The following is a 20,942-nucleotide window of genomic DNA, read 5'->3' on the forward strand; positions in this document are numbered from 1 at the left end:
AACATATTTATTAATGGCAGTAATATGTGTTTCTCATCGATGTCTTCCATGTTATTTAGAGTCTATCAGTATAGTCTGTGCCTGTGAATTTTCCTCCTTTTAGATGTAATAAGTATCGATTAAAATGCATACACAATAAAAATTTAGTTTTTAATTTAAAATTTAGCTTTTTCAAAATATATATAGTGTATAATGTACACGAGTTTAAAAAAAAATCATTGACACAGTCTACTGTACAATAATACTGCACGTGTGATTATTCTGATGGTTATACTTGCGATTTTGAAAAGATAAAATAGAATGGTCCGAGAGCGATATATGTTTTTTTAAAAATAGATTTAATTTTCTTCGAAATAAGACATGTTTAAAAAAATCGATAATAAGAGCACTATATCACATTTACTTGATACTGTCGTTTTGCAGAAATTGAAAAAGTTTCTCCGATTTCGAGGAAAGTCTGAACTACTTTGCAAGATACAACTTTTTCTAACATTAATAATTAGAAATGTATATCTGATGACAAAAAGTTGATAACGAAACCGAGATACAAGGTCATAAATATAGGTATAAAGTTATAAACATATATTTTATATATATATATATATATATATATATATATATATATACACAATGATTTGGTAAATTATTACTGTTTACTTGTGATTGTAAACAAATAAAATAGAATAAGAATGACATCTTTTTTAACAGATTTAATTTTTGTGTATCAAATTTTATAAACATATATCTGTAAAGAATTGAAAAATTTGAGATCATTATCTTGCATGCATACATATATTTGAGAACTATTGTTTTTGCAGAAATTAGACAAGTGTCTTTAATTTCAGAAAATTTTAGTTATTTTATTTTTAAATATATATATAACACAAACAGCACACTGATACATTTGCACCCGGGAAGGCATTTTCGATAGTGAAAATACTTGATAGAGAGAAACCAAATTATTCATAAACATGTATATTTAAGCGCAAATATACTTTATTACAGTAAATATTGGATATATTAGAATAAAAAGAAACAAAACAAAATTATTTATATTTATATAAGATTTATATAATATTATATTTACGACTGTATGTGCAGCACTTTGAAATAAATATATAAAAATAATATTATATTATCAACTGTATGCAGCACTCTGATGTTAAAATCTTAGAATTATTTTTTTATACATTAAAAACCTGAAATTATATCTTCAATTCGGCGGCCAAATTATAAAATCATGACAAAAATTATTGATTAAAGTTGCTAATGAATTAAAATTCTTTCTAAAATGAAAGAGTATAGTTCGGATTATATACGATTATAATTATAATAGAATAGACTTCTGTTTTGTGAAAATCGAGGTGCGTGTCTTGAAAAGATACGGTATTTAATTAAAAATATACTGCGCGTCATCGAACGTAGAATTACTTGATTACTTGTTGTCAGTAGGACCATTTTTTAAATCTACGTTATAGTAATAAACGTATCAATGACTTAGGCGCTCTTATCGTACTCTCGAGAGCTGGACGACGAACAAAAAGAAAGCGCGCGGGATGAATGACGAACTGATTGAGAGACATTAAGCCGAGGGACAAGCCGTAACAACTTTAAGTAGTAGTAATCCGGTGCATCCCGTGGAGACGACTGGTGTATCGTCGCAGCATCCAATTCAAAGATATGTCACTCGTCGAATTTCTCGCCCTTTCGACCATCTTTCTCGTCTGGTCAGGTAATTGTCGATTATCGATTCGAGTTCTCAATATAAAAAAAAAATCTTTTTTCTCTCTGTGAATTATTTAAATTAATTAATCCGATTAATCCTTCAATTGTTAATTTCAGCGTACGCATATCCGGAAGATAAGCTGAACGACGACGCGCGGACATCGATTATCGAGACAATATTGGAACGCGAACCGACCTTCAAATTGTACACCAGGTGCGTGCAACCTTTTATTTGTCACCTTTTATATTATTAATATAAAATACTAAATATTATATAATATAAATTGTACTAAAATTAATATTATTAATATATATTAATAATATTAATATTACAATATATTATATAATATTATTATACAATATATGTAATAACTACGTTCATATAATTGAGCGAAAGAATGAAAGAAAATTTTCGTAATATTGACCAAAGATTTGTACAGAGAGAGATTTATTTAAAATCAAATTGCATAATATATATTGTGTAAATTATATATATAATTATATATTTGTGTGTTCGTATAAAAAAAATCTTCGCGATCTTTTTCAAACAATTATTTTATATATATGTATTATAATAGAAGTATCTCTTATAGCGCCGATCGAGAATCAATCATTCGCCGACGCGGCTAATTTCCATGCACCGTGGCACGTTATCGCGGACTGCCCCGTGGAGGATGCATCAGTTTTTTAATGATACGTGCAATCAGCGAATATTCTATTCTCAGCGCTGACGTTCGATCGACTATCGAGCATCGAGGCGCCGTGTCGCATCACATCGCGTCGCGTCGCGTTGACGCCTGAATATCGCGCCCTCGGATTGATTATCCCCTCCTTTGCATTTTTTTTTTCTTTCTCTTTTTCCGACAGACAAGACGACCGAGGAAGCGAGGAGGAAACGCTACTTTGACGTCTTAAATTTTTTTTACGTTACGCGAAGAGAACAACAAATTTCGAAATCTGTATCCGCGATGAAAATTGTCCCGGTAACTTGGCTGTTTTTTTGTACTTTAACATTTGCATAGTATCTGAAGTACGTCTGTAATTTTGCGATGCGAACCGCAATACAATTTGCAATAAAAATCGTCATGGTATTATTTTGCGCAGGGAGAACCCATTCGGCGAAGAACAATTGTTTCTGAACAACACCGAGGTTTTGTACGCGTCGCACTTCAATGAGAGCAGACCGACCAAGTTCATCGTTCACGGATTCTGCGATAACGGAGACGAACGCTGGATAGGGGATCTAATAAAGGGTGGGCGAACATGGATATTGCGTCGCAATTTGCGTATTTTTTATCACTGCTATTACTCTCTATTCCTACTTCTTTCGCAAACAATCAGGGTCAGCCTATTTCGGTAAATACGGAATCGACGTCGTTATCGGTTCAAGAGTCAGCGCGATAACAGCTTAATTAATCGTTTTCGCAAGTTCTTTTCTCGCTCTCCCTCCGCAGAAACTTTGCGGAAGAGTTCCAAGTTCCTTTTTATATATCACGCGCAATTTTCTGATCGATAAAATTCGACCGTTCTTCTCTCATACACAACACTGCTTCCACAGTAAAAATAAAAAAGTAATAGAGATGTAACATTTAATTGCATTTTTAGCGTATCTGCTTTATCAGGATGTGAACGTGATAGTCGTGGATTGGGGAATTTTGGCGTGCGACGACTATCCAGTAGTAGTCAAGAATACGCGTCTTGTCGGTGAATATTTAGGCCAATTTCTGGAGTTCTTAAATCAAGACTCGAATCTGGAGTACAAGGATGTGCACATCAATGGTCATAGTCTAGGATCCTACGTAGCAGGCTTCGCCGGAGCTTATCACGAGGGACGTATCGGAAGAATAACAGGTAGAGTGACTTCTCTCTCGTATCGTCATTCTTATATGCTAAAATAATTATGCAATTCGACGACATCGATGAAAGTACATTGCAAATTTTTGTTACAACACTCTCTTTGCAGAATATAATTTTATCATATTTATATATATAATAATTTTTCTTTCCAAAAATAAATACAAAGTTATATATGAATTAGAATTGTTATATTTTTTGGAACATCTTAGTGAAAAAAATAGGACTAAAAAATAGCTGCGAATAAAAGATGCAATTATAATTTATAATTTTTTTCCCGGAAGGATTGGATCCTTTGAGCCCCCTGTTCGAGACCATTTCCGGCATTGTCGATCCGGAATACCGATTGGATCCGACCGATGCTCAATTCGTGGATGTGATCCATACGAGCGGTCCGGCGTTTGGATTCTTGGCGCCGTTAGGACACGCCGATTTTTATCCCAACGAAGGCAAGCTTCCTCAACCTGGGTGCACCTTTAATCTGACGAGAAGCAAGTATTATGTATAAAATATATTCGTATTATTGCATCTTTGCCACTTGAAGAATATCGAAACAAAGATAACTCGCGAACGACATCTTGTTAATGTCACTTATTTACGTTACAGCTTATTGTAGCCATTCACGAGCGCATCAGTTTATGACCGAGAGCATCGGCAACACGGTGGGCTTCAAGGCGAAGATGTGCGAGAGCTGGGAAAAATACAAGGAGCTACTTTGCGATCATAATCCGGTCGTATTGATGGGCGAATACGCTTCTACGTCGTAAGTTGTCCCCTCTGTCTTTATTTATATTCTGTATTATAAATTTCGAGGATAGTATATGTAAAGGAACCGATGTACAATGTTTTTTTCTCGTCCAGGTTACGTGGCAAATTTTACTTGTCGACCAACGGCGCGCCTCCGTACGCACTACAGTCAACATTCTAAATATATCGATCTTGATTGATTTTAATCCGAGAATTTTTGCGAACTTACGATTCGAGAACGATGTAATATAATAATTTGTACTAGTCATATTTACCTTATTTATGAAAACTTTTAAGCGCGAACCGAACATACATGCACGCACTGTATCAGAAATACTTTTAATATTACATTAATAATGTGTTTTACATACATATAATTTTAAAAAGAGTATAAATTACATTAACTGTGAGTACGATTTTAAATCAACATTCCTTTTACACAATTGTCACTTTTTCCATTTTAAAAAAATTCCTTGATTTTTTAATGATAAAAAATTCCCGAGATTTTTTGTTTATTCAGAAATTTTAGAAATATTATAACTTTGAAATAGCACCGCAAAAGAGAAATAAGTCTAATAAATAACAACTAGATTTAAGATAGGAGAGTAAGTAAATCGATCGAGGAAATTATTATTTCAAATCGCGAAAATAAAATATTTATAAAAGAGTTGTGCATTTAATATTTGACGTCGCGGCAGGCAGGTTCAGTGTTCACAGCACGTAGCTTTTCCTTCTTCAAACTCTTTATATTACATGTCTGTGCAATTCATACAGCTTACGAAATGCTTCACGGAAGTTGGGAGCTATTATTGCTTTTATCGCGTCTTCTTCTCGTTTCTTGCATAAAAGACAATATCATGGTCCGAGATTACTTTATGCATAAAGGCATATATAGTGTCGTAGGATTTTCCTGCGAGAATCTCGAAAGTGCGTAAAAATATCTGAATGAGATACACACACACACGTACATATAATTACAAGCGAAGTTTTTTTTCCTATAACAGACAACGTAAAATTTGCGAAGACATTCAACGATGTCTTTATACTCGCGTCGATGTGGAATCTCGAATCCGTGGTTGGATCATCGGCTCTCAGGAAACTTTTACAGAACAATTATCGCAATTTAGGGATCTTTGTAGATGCGCGATGTGACGTTCACAATTACACCGTGTTATATTCCGAGGTAAAAGCCGCGCTTCTCTCTTAAGTTTATTACGATTGTATAATTAATTATTGAGAATTTATAAAAGTAAGAAAATATGTAATGTAATATAAGAGAGAGTATAAGAAAATATAATATATATCAAGAAGCACGATTGAAGAAGAGAAGAGAGCAGGCAAGAGTCAGGAAAGATAACAACACCACCACGTGAATGCCGAAGCAGCAAAGTTCTTGTGATATATATTAATTTCTTTTTAATTTATCAGGCTACGAAATACCTTCTGTACGACGAGACGCATAAATGGCTGATTTTGGGAAGCAAGTTGAATGACACCGTCAGTCTATTGAATGACAACGCTTTCGGTATAGTGACCGACGTTACGATCGCCATATCCTCTCTCACCGGTTACGATTTGTACGACGTGTATAATCCTTGCAAAGCACGCGGTGGTTCTTTGAATGTAACAGCTTTGGGTTACTGGACCGAGAAATCCGGCGTTTCGATTAGACTGAAGCAATCAAAGTATGAGAGACGGTCTAATTTGCACGGTATGAAGCTCAAAATTGGAATTTTAGTAAGTAATCGAAATTACTCAACGACACATACACATACAATTGATACAAAGTATAATTTATTGTTAATCTTTTTTTTTTGTAGCTTCCGCAAACATTCTATAATAATTTGTCGGCGGAGGATATTATGTTGAACCCAGACATGAAGGCGAAATACGGTCGATCCCAATTTCTGTACATAGTCTTGTTGCACATGGCTGATCTCTTCAACTTTACGTAAGATTCGTCGAAGATTTTTCGAGCATTTTTCGAGTATTTTTTTAATGCGTGCGTTTTTTTTTTTTTTTTTTATGTAGTATGGAAATGGTGGAAGTAAATCCCCAAAAACAGCAGGACAATTCCGCACCCATGTTCGTGGCTTTTCAAAGAAAATTGATAGATATCTCGGCCAGTCCGATCGTGATGAAAACGGAAAGATTACGAAGGGGAGATATTATCGGTCCAGTTTGGCCGATGCGGTGCGTAATTTCACGATAATTATATACAGTCGTTTTACCTGCTCATTTTAATATCTTTCTATGCATAGATCGTGTTTTTTATTTCGCACGATATCCTCAGCGACTACGAAGACGGAGCAGTTTTTGCGACCCTTAAACGTTAAAGTATGGTACGTGATAATCTGTACAATGATACTCGCTATGTCGGTTTTGGTAATATTAATCAGACAGGAAGGCATTCATAGTATAACAGAGGGTTACAGCATTTGTATTCTTCTTACCATAGGCGCTGCTTCCCAGCAAGGTACTTGTCAATCTCTTCAATCATCTATATTAAGTCTAGTCTTATCCATTGCTTGAGTTAAATAATGTACGAAAAAATAAAGTTTTCTATAGATTAAGTTTATTCGTAGGATCCGTATTTGTTCCGGTGAATTATGCGGGTCGCATTGCGTTCATACACATCATGCTCTTCAGCGTGTTGATCATGAACTATTATTCGGCGAGCATCGTGTCGGACCGATTGAAGAACGTAGGTCAGAAGATGAATGATTCATTGATCAGTCTGGCAGATAGTAATCTGAAACTGGCGGCTGAGTCTACACCGTATATTCGTTCTTTTCTGCAGGTATAGATACTATTATGATACATTGCTTTATATAGTTCGATTCCAGTAATTAAATTAATTTTAAAGAAAGAAACCTACAATAATCGATATCTTGTTTTTTTTATTAAAAATATATCTATATATGGTATCCGTCTAAATGTATTTTATTTCATTTTTTATATCACTGGAAGTCACCGGAAAAAGAGGTACGATACTTTAATGCGAAACGATGGGACAGAATACCGGAATCCAAGAGATATTTGCCACTGGTGGAGGGTCTGAATCGCGTGTCTAATGGCGATCTGGCCTATCACACGTCGACCGATTCAGCATATCCGTACATCGAGCGGCATTTTTATCCACGGATGATTTGCGAATTGACAGAGGTTCATCTCTTTCGCGCGGTCCTCGCCTTTTGGGGAAGATATAGGAGCCCGTTCACTCCGCTATTGAGAATCGGGTAGGAGAATATTATATTATCCATCATTATTATCACAATTAAAGTTACTTTCAACGATTTTAAAATTGTAATAGACTATATATAAATTTTACTTATATTATTATTGCTACGCTTTATGACATAATTAAATAGACACTTTACAGTGTGTTTAAATATACATTCTTATATATTTTTATATGTATAAATAGATTACTATCTAATTAATATATACTATTGTTACAGTTTGGCCAAAATGTATGATACGGGCATATATAAGCGACAGTTGAAACTCTGGTCTGCCAGGAAGCCGTTATGTCCAAGGAATCTTCTCGTCGCCGAACCACTATCGATCCACGAAGCTACGCCTGTTTTTGCATTCATTTGCATTTCCACCGTGTTGTCCCTCATGATTTGCATAATGGAAAATCTCGTCCATTGGTTGCTATCCAAACAGTAAGTAACGAACAGTTAAGCGAAGATTTAAGAAAAAGGGATAATAAATTTCAAATTTTTTATTTGATTGTTTTTATCTTCTTTTTTTTCTTTTATTCTCTCTCTCATCCTCTCTCTTCAAGCATTTATTCTTATATTTCTTGTACAACATTCTTAGACAGAACTTGTTCTAGAATAAATCCATTTATTTATCTATTTATTTTTTACAGATCATTCATCTCTAAACTACAATCTATACTGAGAAGTCTGCGTTTTTCGGCATTAATGAAGCATATACCTATTGCTCGGAATAGAATATTTTCGCGCGAATAAACTAATAATCTATTATTTTTATTATACACATCATTTATTTCGAGACGCTTATTAGATTTTATCACGAAATAGTTTATGTGTTTAGTCGTTAGACATGTAGTAAATAATTAATCGGCGTCACATGCGATTTATTGTCCAATGAATAGTCTGACAGTAACGCGTTTTTTATAGTGGTCCCCATTTCCTGACAGAGCTCGATATCTTACTGCCGCGAAATATAAATAAACGATAAGACATATGACTTTGACATCATACGCATTCAATATTATATTGATGCTGAAAAATTCAGAGCGCAAGCTTTGCAGCTGATTCATGCGAAATTAATCGAGCTCTATATTTTTGTTTCCGTTAGTTATTATTTCCTCCATTCGTATTCGTATTAGCAAACGCGGCGTTGTCTAAAATTCAAATTGTTTTAACTTTTTCGCACAGTAATATTCGTGATCTCTAAAATAAAAAAAATTAAAAAACCCCCAGTGAAATGTATGCAATACTCTTCTTTAGCTTGCTGCGATTTATTTCTAATGCTAACGCAGGAGACAGTGATTTTGTTCGCGATTATTTTGTGCACAAGGCAGTGCGAAATGTCGTTGGATTCTCATGTGGAGATTTCACGAGTATGTCTGATAGTCGTTAAAATATCAGAATCAAATTGTCTTCAGAGAAATTCTAACATTTATAATTATTTTAAAAAATTTGCGTCTCTCTCTTCCTATTCTCTTTTTACCGTAGGTGATTTTCATTTCGTAAAATCGTTGAGTAGGGCCGGTATATTTACGATCGTCAGGAAACACGATGCAAATATCAACATGCGACGATTTTTGAACACCGAGATCTGGGGCTTAGGGATCGTCGTGGACTTGCGTTGTCACAACGAAAGTGCCGTGAGCATCTTCGCCGAGGTAAAGGGAATTCGGAAGAGTCGACAAATCATTGATACGCGGAAGAGTCGACAAATCATTGATACGCGGAAGAGTCGACAAATCATTGATACATTTTCTAACATAAAAAAAAGAAAAAAAGGAAAGAATTAATATACTTTTTACATTTGTTAGACTTCTAAGTATCGCATGTACGACTATTCGTATCATTGGTTGGTCCTGGGATCGAAGCTGAATGATAGCGTGCCGCTGTTGAATGACAGCGCTTACAGCATAATCACCGATTTCGCGCTCGCGATAAAGAACGGTAGCGATTACGATTTATACGACGTTTATAATCATTGTAAATATCGCGGTGGTTCATTGAATGTGACCAGATTGGGCTCGTGGCGACGAGAAGGTGGTCTTGCCATCACTCTGACTCAATCACTGATCCAGAGAAGAGCCAATATGCATGGCATGACGTTGAAGGTATCAGGCGTGGTTCGTATCGTCGAATATATATACGCATGGCAACGAAAGAAAAGGATTTTATTATGCAATGTAAATTTCAATAATTATTGTATACCACGTAGATACAATATAGACCGAAGAATATGCGACTGGAGGATTATATGCACGATATCAATACGAGATCCTTGGATAGTATGCATAAATTCACGTATGCGATGATATCTCACACCGCCGATCTCTTTAATTTCAGGTATCTCTCTTATAGATTTTTGTCTTGCATTATCCACTAATCGCCCTAAAAATCTTTTTTTTTAGCGTATATGCTTCGGAGATAATTTATTGGGATCGTCACAGCGTACATGGCGTGATATTCGAGATATTACAAAGGAATTACATCGATTTCGCCAGTAATCCCAGGATTATGGTATCCGAGAGATTGGATTACGCCACCCTCATTGGCGCAGCGTGGCCGATTCGGTATCAAAAATACGCTTTTAAGTTAAGAAGACATTAATCTGACACTTTCAATTAATAAATAATGAATCTTTTTTTTACAGACCCTGCTTTATGCTGCTGTCCACTACATCGAACAAGATTAAGCTCGGGATCTTCCTGAAACCGCTCGCGTATCGGACTTGGTACTCGTGGGGATTATTTATAATAATCTTCGTATTTGTAATGAGAATAATAATGAGACGCGAGGAAGACAGCAAGCAAGAGAAATATTCGAGCGCTATGGTTCTCACTGTCGGCATTATCGCTCAACAAGGTATAAAATAATGAAGTAGAGATAACAAAAGTGTCGTTTCATCAATTTAACAATGACATCTCTTACACACAGGTGCAAATTTATTCCCCACAAGCATCCCAAGTCGTATCGCTCTGCTGCAGATCATTATCTTCAATTGGATCATGTATAATTATTACTCGGCTAGTATAGTGTCGGCTCGTTTGAGCGAACCACTCGACATGATGGAGGATTCCGTGACGGTCCTCGCGGATAGTCCTCTGAAAATCGCCGCGGAGGCTGTGCCATATCTAAACTACTTTCTATACGTACGCACATCCAGACATTCATTTGAGATCATACGGAGACAACGAATGCTCCAAAAATGTACGCTTGCACGTTGTCCGATACGTTGAAACTCTTTCAGAAACTCAAAGGGGAATCGGAGTACTTCAGGAAGAAACGCTGGGATCCACTGCCGGAGTCGAAGAGATACTTGCCTATAGAAGAAGGTATGAAGCAGGTCAGTCAAGGTATCCTGGCCTATCACACGGATCCCAACACGGCGTATCCCTACATCGAAAAGATGTTCGATCCGGGCAAGATCTGCGAATTGACAGAGATTCATCTGTTCAAGCAATCCGTCATGGGTATGTACGCCAGTCACAATGGTCAATTCACCGAGGTGGCGAAACTCGGGTAAGATCTCTTTTTTTTTCTTGCAACGAAAGAAAAAAATCGTGATAGAAAATGGAGGAATTTTTTTGCAGATTGTATAAGATGTTCAACACCGGTTTACGCGATCGTCAGATAAAATATTGGTCGAGCAGGAAGCCTCAGTGCCAGCTCGATACCTTGTCCACGAGAAGTATAAGTATACACGAGACAGCTCCGGCTTTGATTTTGTTAGCTCTCGGTACTCTCATCGGCTGTGGAATATGCATCGTCGAGAATATCGTTTACTATCGATCCATAAGGTAAACTAAACACTCACCTTTTTGTATGTCGGGAAAGTTAGGTGCTACAGCGTAATTATTATCCCACAGAGAGAAAACGTTGAGACGATCGATGATAAACAATGACGCGGAGAAGATAGCCGGTACGAGCAAACACAATTTGCTCCAATAAAATTGTCTCGCCTTGAGAAGTAAAATATTTACAAGTCGGTCGTGTATTATAGTTGGTTCATTCATTAGTGTCTCGTTATCGTTGACTTATTTTATGCTGAGAAAAGAAGAGCGGGAGAAAGATAGATGGCATGCTATAAATTGTAATTTTTTTCTTTAGTCGTTGTAATATTTTGCTCTAATAAAGCCGTAGATTCGCTTTACATCGCAGATAGTCCTCGGGAAACTTTTCTATGAATACTTTCGTAGAAAATAATTGGATAATAGATAGGAAGACAGGCAAATCGATTGTAACAGATTCGACTTGAGTTCGGGAAAATTGATAGGAAACAGGGACAAAAAATAAAGGAAGAGCCGAAGAAGAAGTACCGTGCTGTATACAAAGTGTCTCGGTGACAACGTGAAACTTTTTAACATATTAATCGTCACACATAAATCATCTAAACACCATTCTCTAGCCAAAACTCAAAGGCTATTAATTAAAAAAGTTTTCATTAAAGAGAGATCGATTTTAAGTCGAAGAATCTAGCGGCGAAATGAATGACGAGGACAGCGAGACACCCTTTAGACACCCTGTATACACGGTTTAGTATCGGAGTAGCTGCTGATGTTATTATGCTGTCATGTCAATCGACGTGTGCGAGTTATGGATGATTTCGAATTCCGCAAATCGTTTCCACTCTGTCTCGAATGTATTATTGTCTCGGGTTCGAAATTATTCCGGCGTTCCATATAGAATGAAGATGAGACAAAGTAGTTACAGCATTGTCGCAGCAACCTCGTAGTCTACAAGGATGCATCTGTTGAGCATTTTTCTCTCGCAAGCATTCATTATTGTCGCGTACGCGCAAACCAGTCTCGTCATTCGGGATTATTTCGTCTACAAGAAGGTAACCAGAGTAGTAGGATTTTCCTGCGGAAATGTGGATGGTGAGTGTAGACATATTTTCTCTCTCGCGTTTTTTTTTTTAATAAATCTTCCTTGCAGATGATTTCCTCACGATGAAGCTGCTGACCGACGCCGGGATGTCCACGGCGATTAAACCAGCTGGATTTCAAACCAATGTTCTGAGATACCTCGACACCAGCCGCACCTTAGGCGTGTTTCTGGATATGCGATGTCCGGATCAGAACGTCAGCGGCATTTTCGACGAAGTAAGAATGAGGATTTTTATTTTATTTTATCGAAGAAAAAGATTATTCACAAAATTAAATAAAGGATAAAATTTAAATAATTTAGGCGACGGCCTATCGCATGTTCGATTATTCATACAACTGGTTGATTCTGGGGAGCAACCTGAACCACAGTTTGCAGAGCTTGAACGAAAGCGTCTTCAGCATCGTCACGGATTTCGCGATCTTATTGCCGGATCCTAAGTCCGGTTACGTTCTCTACGACGTGTACAATCATTGCAAAATGCGGGGAGGAATACTCAATGTCACACGACTCGGTACTTGGCGAGAGGACGACGGACTCGAGATTATTTTAACTGACTCGAAGATCGCCAGGCGACGAAATTATCACGGATTGCGGGCCAAATCGGCTGGAATTGTAAGTCCCAAATTTAACGAAAAATGTGTAATTTATTTATAAATAATGTATATTTATATAGGTTCTGCATAGACCGGCACACGTGAGTCTGGTGGATTATTTGGAGGGCGAAGGTCTCGAGGTCATGGACAACTGGCCGAAATTCGGATACACCCTCCTCTCGCACGTCTCCGATATGTTTAATTTCACGTAATCGAGATCACGATAACGTCTAAAAATATTCTCGCATATTCTCTCACATCATCAATCGCTCAACGAACGTTTTCGTGCGCAGCATGGATCTCATCGAGATCAACCATTGGGATAAGAACGACAGCAATGGTCCCCTGATGGGCACCCTGAAGAGGGACGACGCCGATTTGGGTTACTATCCGTCCATCCTGACGATCGAGAGATACGGATATGCGCGTGTCATCTTTCCGCAATGGCCCACGCGGTAAACAGTATCCAGTAGAGAAGAAAATATAGTTGAAATAAACGGAGAGAAATAAACAATATAATAAATACATAGAGATATATGAGCCTCTCGAAAGCCACTTCATTTTTTTTATAAATTTTCTAATTTTAATACATGATTAGTGCTTTGATATTATATAATTAAGAAATTTATTTATTTAAAAATGAAAGTCGATCTCAGTCTGGCTTTTAGAAGCTCACATATCTCTGCCGATGATGATATACAATATATGTATATACTTTGTCCATAAAGTATTAATATAATATCTATAATTTTTCATTTAGTACCTGCTTCATGTTTCGCACTATACCGGCGACGAAGATGAAACCCTGGATAATATTGAAACCATTCGCGGCGGATACGTGGTGCATGATCGTCGTGTCCGTGGTGATTACCGTTCTTATCCTATCCTTCATATTGAAACTGGAACACGTTAGTGAACATAGCTACAGTATTTCAGCGTTGATCACTGTCGGTGCATTATGTCAACAAGGTACATACGATTAAAAAACAATATAATAGCAAAAATACATCTTTTGTAATTAATTATAATTAATTATATTGTGTGCAATCAGGTTTCCCTTCTCTCACCGACCAATCGGCTAGTCGAATCGCCTTGATTCAAATCACGGTCTTCGGCCTGTTGGTGTTCAACTATTATTCGGCGGCGATAGTGTCGGCTAGATTAAACGAGCCTCTCCACAAGATGAACGATTCGCTTTATTCGCTGGCGAACAGCAAGATGGAGTTTGCGGCCGAGAAAAATGTTTTCTTCAACTTTCTATTACGGGTAAAAAAAAGCACGTCTCGCTATAGTGATTTCCGATATTTTTAATCGAATTAAGCTTAATCAGTTATATGTTGAATTTAGAATCAAAGACCGGAAGTGCAATACTTCAGGCACATTTGGAACGCTATACCGGAATCAAAGAGATTTATTTCGATTGAGGATGGCGTAGAGGCAATAAAAAAGGGAGGTTTCGCTTACCACGCAGATCCGGACGATATCTATCCAAACATCGAACAAGAATTCGACAAGCAAATGATTTGTCAACTTACGGAAGTTCATTTATTACAGCCCTCCGAGTTGGGCCTGTGGTCCAATCTTAAAAGTCACTTTCACGAAATCAGTAAAATAGCGTGAGTATCTTCCCATGTATTAATTTTTGCAATAATTTTTACATTCCTCAAGATGAGGGATCGATATCTCAGATTGAAATTTGATATTGGATTGATATCGTTAGATTATTGAAGATATCTACCTCGGGACTTCGACGACGAGAGATACATCGCCGATCGGCTAGAAGACCTTATTGTCCAAACGACGAAATCTTCGTCTCCAGTGTGACTATCTACGAAGCGGCGCCGATCTTGATTCTTCTGCTCTTCGGCATGTTATTTTCGCTGATTATATTTGGAATCGAGCAACTTGTTTTTTATACGATGCATTCGAAACGAGCACTTGCCATTAAAACCCATATAAAAATTCAGACTAAAGATAAAGGAGTGTCTAACAATAAGGATAAAAGTACTCTGATTCTTCCAAAAGCGAGTAATCTCTTTCACAAGATTCTAACGACGAAGTGATAAAATATACAATATAGGTAAGATTGTAGACAATAATAGGATTCTCAATTTTCATGTAAATTATTTATCAGATCATTAAATATACATGTATAAGTAGTGCGAATGAATATTAAATCAAGTACAAATATCTTTTCACGATCCCTTCATTCCAATTCTTGATACACAAATGCGCGAGTAGAATATAACAAACGTATTAAATGCGAAGCGCATGTACATTTTTTATCCAAATACTATTATGCGGGCCATACTCTTTTATGCACGTATCAAAGAAATAATTAAATAAATATGGTATGATAATTTACACGATAATTTAGAAAAAAATGTGATAAAAAAGAAATACTTTGTCACTTTTTGTTACAGAAGAAATGAGTTAAAAGTTATTTTTTCTTCTTGGATTTCTTATCAACAGCGACTGGCGCTGTTCCAGTGAGATCCATTAAATGCTTCTTTAGTTTTAACAATATCTCCACTTGTGGCTTCCACACGCTTCCGTCTTCCTTTGCTTTTAATTCTCGCACAAGATTGCCCTAAAGTTATGCAACATAACGCAGTGTAAATCGAATACATAATTATCGAATGTATAATTATCGTGAGAAAAAAAATCCTGTTTTTTTACGATATTCAATACCTGTTTCGCGATAGCCATCTCTAACGCCGCAACGTCTGTTAGAGCATCTCCATTTTGTTCTAGCACGTGCGTCGGTTCGGCCTTTTTATTTTTTGGGGATAATTTTTTCTCAAGTGCGTTTGCATCAGCCTTACTTTTGACCTCGATAAAACTTTTCTTGAAATGTAAGCCTATCAAAGTTTGTAGTTCAACTCGCCAGGCCTTATCGTCGTTCTTCGCTTTCAATTCTGTTACTAAATTATCCTAGAAAATACAAAAAATGTAAAGAAATAATTTTCATAGACACAGAAAGAAAAGATTTACTAACTTGTTTTGTGATAGCGGCTTCTAATGATGCGACACTTTCACCGAAAAGTTTATATGTTGACGTTTCATTATTAGTCTCTTGCTGTCCGGCATATTTCTTGCGTAACATTTCCACCTTTTGGTCATCAATCTTAGTGAATAATGGACTGGGTTTGCCGATTTTGTGCCAAGTAGGTAACATATTTGTTATCGTCTCAGGAATGTAGCCGTAACTCTTGTTACTCAAACCTAGTTGAGATCTTAATTCTTTAGTTGTAGAGGGCATAAAAGGAGCCAAAAGAGCGGACAGAAGACAGGCTAAATTACAACAAATCGCAACGATAGTTCCGGCCCTTTTCCTATTGGGGTTTTCAATAAAAATATTTTTATAATTCAAAAACAAATATTTATAATTAGAAACAAAGTAATGGTTAAAACTCATATTACTTGTCATCGTCGGTTCCCTTGATTTTTACCCATGGTTGTTGGAACTGCATGTATTGATTGCCGTGTTTTGAAATCGCCAATATGCATTTCAAGCCGTCTCTCAACTTGGTTTGTTCCATTGCGTTTATGTAACACGACAATTCGCGTTGTGCCAATGCCAGTACGGTCCAATCGGCTTCTTCCGGCCGTTCGATCGGTGGTACGGTAGAGTTGAAGAACTTTTCAGAAAATGCCAGAGCTCTATCCATAACATGGGATTTTTGAGACTGTTAATAACAAGTTATCACGATGTTAATTATTGTTGCATACAAAGTAAAACAACTACAAACCTGTTGACAAAATTGCCAAAGTTATTTAGTAACTCGCTGTTATTTTTCGTAGCTAAATCCACCCAATTAAAGGTGGAATCTTGAGTTTCTGGTCTGATAAAGGCTAAATAAAATCGCCATACGTCCGCCGGAATGCCGGTATCTCTGGCATCAGTTCCGAATACGCCAATGCCTCTAGATTTGGAGAATTTCTTATCCTCATAATTCAGATATTCTAAAACGGAATAAATATTAAACTGATATAGAACTAATAGAGAAGCGAACAATAGATAAGACGCAAAAAAGAAAAAAGTATAAGTAAAAATGTACAAGTTCGAAAAATATAAATAAGAAAACGAAAATGTTAAAGATATACATAAAGACATAGAGTTAGTAAAGTGCATCCGACAAATGTGTATTTTTGTATTCTTTGGAGATATCGTACCAGTTGCCATTAAATACTTGATCAACGTATAATTTTGATTGGCCGCTAGCAAACAAGCGGGAAACATTATCGCGTGGAACGGAACGTTATCCTTTGCCATAAATTGGCATAAATCGATTTTTGTATCCTGAGGAGGTTGCCACCATTTCTTATATTCTTTGGTATACCTCTTTGTAATACTGATATATCCAAAAGGGGCGTCAAACCAGACGTAAAACACTTTATTTTCGAAACCCTCTACTGGGACCGGTATACCCCATTTCAAGTCCCTAGTTATGCAACGCGGCTTAAGACCGTCGCGTAACCACGCTTTCGAAACCATTCTCGCGACGTTGGACCATTCTTTCTCCACTGTAGCGGAATGTTTCTTCAATCTCTCTTCTATCTACAACATGAAAAAGATACACTTGTAAGATGTACTGTGTATTTGCTAGATGATACTATCAGTGAAGCAATCATGTTGTTATAAACTTACTTTGGGTAAGTCCAAGAAAAATTGTGTCGAGTTTTTAATGACAGGTCTAGTGTTACACATCTTACATCGAGGATTTATTAACTCGACCGCATTCACGAGATGACTACAACCGTCGCATTGATCACCGCGCGCATCCTCATATTTGCATCTGGGACAAATGCCCTCCACAAATCTGTCAGCGAGAAACCGATCGCAATATTCGCAATGTAGTTGTTCCATGGTCTCAGTCAATATGTAACCTTGCGATTTGATTTTTAAGAAAAAATCTTGAACAATTCTGAAAGAATGCAAAAGACAATAAAAGAGACAAACAAAAATTTTTTAAATAATATTGAAGTATTGCTCTTACTCTGTCTGCTCAGGGGTAGTAGTACGGCCAAAGTAATCGAATCCAATGCCAAACCAACGATAAACATCGTTATGTATGTCAAAGAATTTATCACAAATAGCTTGAGGAGTTGTCTTCTCTTGCAAAGCTTTCGCTTCAGTTGCAGTGCCATACTCGTCGGTCCCACTTAAAATTAAATTATTTTAATTAGTTAAAAATGTATTACTTTTACATATATATATTGTTCAAAGAAATGATAATTACCTTATATAAAGGGTATTGTAATTTCTTTGCCTGCAATACCTATCAAATCGAGAAAACAATATTGCATTAGTATTATAAATTTTGATATATTTATAGGTATACTTATGTGTACTTATATACAAACCTTGCAAAGATATCAGCTGAAAGAACGCAACCAATAATGTTTCCCAAATGTGGAACATTATTAACATATGGAAGAGCTGATGTTATCAATACGTTCCTTTCATCTTTCTTAGGCAATCTAAAAGAAAGAGCATAATTTATTCTTAAATAATTCTTAGTTTCATAAATTTATATAAACTGTGTGTAAATTTAATCTACTCTATCCAACTTACATGGGATATGAATTTTCTTTGACCTCTGAATATTGTCCGGTATTCCAACTACTTGCTATATTACGAAGTTCTTCTTGACTAATAGCCTCCATCTCTTTCTCTTTAGTTGGGCTAATCTAAAATCATTTATATATATGCAAACATATATATATAAACTTCAAATGTAATTGTATTTTATGTTTGTTGTTTATAAATAGAATTACTTATATAAACAGAAATCTTATATATAAAAAAGAATAATTTGATTGTTTTTAAAATTAAACAATAATTTACACATATATTGGGTTGTTCGGAAAGTCATTTCGTTTTTTTTGCATGAAAATGAAAGATGAAAAAAACGAAATGATTTTCCGAACCCAATATAAAGTGTCAAACACTTACATCACTTGATACTGACTCGCAAAGTTGAGAACTATTTGAGGTTGTTACCTCATTAACAGGAAACCAAGAGGCAGCTTGAATACTTGTAATAGCCTTTGCACCTCTCTCCAAGTTAAACTCTTTAATAGATTCCTACGTATTCATAATAAATTAATGATATATCAAATCTATATTTAGAAAATAATTATTGCATAGTGATGACTATTTATACCTGAACAACTGGCTGCTTCTCAATATTAATTAGCCAGTTACTGACATTTGGCAGATCCTTAGAAATGTCATCTTTGACATCTGCAAGTAATATGGTACTCCAAAGACTCACCCAAATAGAAATATCTGCTGGTGATAAATTACTATGATTCTGAAAAGAGGTCAAGATAGAAAAATAAGAGAGATATAAAATATATTTAAATCAAACAATAGAATATACTTTCATGTCATTTCATACCTCGATTAAGTACTGTTTGTCTTTTAATTCACTATTGAGATCTTTTAATAAAGACCATAAGTCAGATTTCTGTGAAATTTTAGAAGTCCTTGTACTTGTGTGACTTAATATAGTTGGCTGTAAAAAATATATTAAATTTTTATATATCTCTAGTATTTAAAAAAGAAAAAAAAACTTATGTTTTAATACGTATACAAAATTATACCTGTAATTGAGAAACTTCCCATTCCAACCATCTATTATCGAGGACCTCTAATTCTTTAGGTACAGGCAATAGAAGACGCAGTGCTGAAGAAACACTGAATAAGGATGTCCCCGAGGGTAGAGTTAGCGTTGGTAAACGACCCAGAGTGGCATCTGTACATAATGCAATACACGCTATTATTGCATGACAAAATTATAGAGCTATTAACAAAATTCATGTTACATGTGTATTAATGAAAAATATGAAAATAAAGAATATATAATCTATATATCATTTAAATATCTCTTTTGAGTTTGTTTAAGCTTTATTTTAATTACATTACATTAATTATAGGACAAGCAGGAAGAGGTTAATGACTCACCGCCAGGCTTTACGACTTTAATGATGAAAGTATCCTGGGCCAATTTAGCCGCGATAAGCAGCTTCAACGCGTTCGGATTGTTCTCGTTCGTCGAAATGATCATTGTTACGTATAAATTAATAAATATGTCAATAAATAAAGAAATATGCTAGCGCACAACCGCGAGACATGTGAGCGACAGGAAGTAGGAAGTATGCGAATCAATGCGAATTCGTCAGACTTAAAGCCTGGTTTCTACGAACACGTTAGATAGTAGTTGCATCAGATAATATAATCATAACAATCAGATGTGTGTTCGACTTTTGGAGCTTGAATGTAATGTGAAACTGCGTATATCTCAATATATGTATGTATTCGTGTGTCTCGCATATCAAATAGAAATCTCATTTAAGTCTCTTCTCTTCGCCCTTTCTGGAGCTTTCTGTGGTGCCCGTGATCGGAGAGGAATAATAAAATCCAGTGATACTCTCTCCATCAGACTATTTTATTAAAAGAAAAATAAAGAGAAGAAAAGTACCACATCCCTTCTAACCGCTCCCAGCGAACCTTAGAGAACTATGCAAAATATTCTTGAGAGAAACTTAAAGGTATTAAAACATTTTAACAATATTAAAAATATTAATGTATATATTAGATATATATTAATATATATATATTTATGATAAATATAGAAAACTGGTTAATAAAACGCAAGTTGGATTTGGTCTCAAATTTTTGATCACTAGTGTAGCTTAAATTAATAAATCTGTATGTCAATCATAACAATGCAAAAACACAAGAGCCATGCTTCTTTTTAATTTGTTATCTTCTTGTTCCCATGTAGTTCTGAATTAGAAAATGAAAAATAAGTTTTAATACTTTTATATTAATGTGTGCAGGTACATTTACTAAAAAACATTTGAATTTATTTTTAGTATACTAATTACATATTTTTACTAA

The 20,942-nt window shown here is 35.7% G+C and overlaps 3 protein-coding genes across 3 annotated transcripts; 2 read left to right on the top strand and 1 right to left on the bottom strand.

Moving 5' to 3' along the window:
- The first annotated feature begins 1,572 nt into the window (after positions 1-1,572).
- Positions 1,573-4,736, top strand: LOC145944614 (pancreatic triacylglycerol lipase). The gene is made up of 7 exons (XM_083053053.1): positions 1,573-1,732; positions 1,843-1,939; positions 2,830-2,978; positions 3,331-3,576; positions 3,864-4,070; positions 4,186-4,342; positions 4,441-4,736. The coding sequence occupies exons 1-7, from the start codon at positions 1,681-1,683 to the stop codon at positions 4,505-4,507; spliced, it is 975 nt and encodes a 324-aa protein (XP_082909179.1). The 5' UTR covers positions 1,573-1,680; the 3' UTR covers positions 4,508-4,736.
- Positions 4,737-4,836: 100 nt separating this feature from the next.
- LOC145944331 (uncharacterized) lies at positions 4,837-15,224 on the top strand. The gene is made up of 28 exons (XM_083052595.1): positions 4,837-5,253; positions 5,331-5,509; positions 5,755-6,063; positions 6,147-6,277; positions 6,358-6,519; positions 6,588-6,802; positions 6,912-7,126; positions 7,297-7,565; positions 7,788-7,997; positions 8,207-8,241; positions 8,787-9,211; positions 9,365-9,673; positions 9,766-9,893; positions 9,959-10,120; positions 10,201-10,412; positions 10,485-10,699; positions 10,798-11,069; positions 11,141-11,347; positions 11,824-11,872; positions 12,283-12,427; positions 12,486-12,652; positions 12,738-13,049; positions 13,111-13,238; positions 13,324-13,485; positions 13,791-13,999; positions 14,082-14,296; positions 14,378-14,646; positions 14,751-15,224. Exons 1-28 carry the CDS (start codon positions 5,109-5,111, stop codon positions 15,091-15,093), a joined length of 5,799 nt encoding a protein of 1,932 aa, XP_082908721.1. The 5' UTR covers positions 4,837-5,108; the 3' UTR covers positions 15,094-15,224.
- Positions 15,219-20,227, bottom strand: Metrs (methionyl-tRNA synthetase 1). The gene is made up of 16 exons (XM_083053046.1): positions 20,004-20,227; positions 19,643-19,794; positions 19,438-19,554; positions 19,201-19,350; positions 18,990-19,121; positions 18,609-18,724; positions 18,398-18,514; positions 18,274-18,312; positions 18,031-18,195; positions 17,682-17,958; positions 17,207-17,591; positions 16,783-16,996; positions 16,454-16,693; positions 16,029-16,365; positions 15,722-15,964; positions 15,219-15,620 (listed from the first exon to the last, which is right to left on the bottom strand). Exons 1-16 carry the CDS (start codon positions 20,104-20,106, stop codon positions 15,471-15,473), a joined length of 2,937 nt encoding a protein of 978 aa, XP_082909172.1. The 5' UTR covers positions 20,107-20,227; the 3' UTR covers positions 15,219-15,470.
- Between the last annotated feature and the right edge of the window lie 715 nt (positions 20,228-20,942).

This window comes from Prenolepis imparis, unplaced genomic scaffold, assembly GCF_030444845.1.
Source record: "Prenolepis imparis isolate NDT839.2.m4 unplaced genomic scaffold, iyPreImpa1.0 SCAF_13, whole genome shotgun sequence".
Taxonomy (NCBI): Eukaryota; Metazoa; Arthropoda; class Insecta; order Hymenoptera; family Formicidae; genus Prenolepis; species Prenolepis imparis.

Coding starts and splice junctions, on each gene's coding strand:
- LOC145944614 (XM_083053053.1), top strand. CDS start 1,681: ATGTCACTCGTCGAATTTCTCGCCCTTTCGACCATCTTTCTCGTCTGG. Junction 1,733..1,842: donor CATCTTTCTCGTCTGGTCAG/GTAATTGTCGAT, acceptor TGTTAATTTCAG/CGTACGCATATCCGGAAGAT. Junction 3,577..3,863: donor ACGTATCGGAAGAATAACAG/GTAGAGTGACTT, acceptor TTTTCCCGGAAG/GATTGGATCCTTTGAGCCCC.
- LOC145944331 (XM_083052595.1), top strand. CDS start 5,109: ATGCTTCACGGAAGTTGGGAGCTATTATTGCTTTTATCGCGTCTTCTT. Junction 5,254..5,330: donor TTCCTGCGAGAATCTCGAAA/GTGCGTAAAAAT, acceptor TTCCTATAACAG/ACAACGTAAAATTTGCGAAG. Junction 13,050..13,110: donor GGGCCAAATCGGCTGGAATT/GTAAGTCCCAAA, acceptor ATATTTATATAG/GTTCTGCATAGACCGGCACA.
- Metrs (XM_083053046.1), bottom strand. CDS start 20,106: ATGATCATTTCGACGAACGAGAACAATCCGAACGCGTTGAAGCTGCTT. Junction 19,351..19,437: donor ACAAACAGTACTTAATCGAG/GTATGAAATGAC, acceptor ACCTCTTTTCAG/AATCATAGTAATTTATCACC. Junction 15,621..15,721: donor AGATGGCTATCGCGAAACAG/GTATTGAATATC, acceptor GCATAACTTTAG/GGCAATCTTGTGCGAGAATT.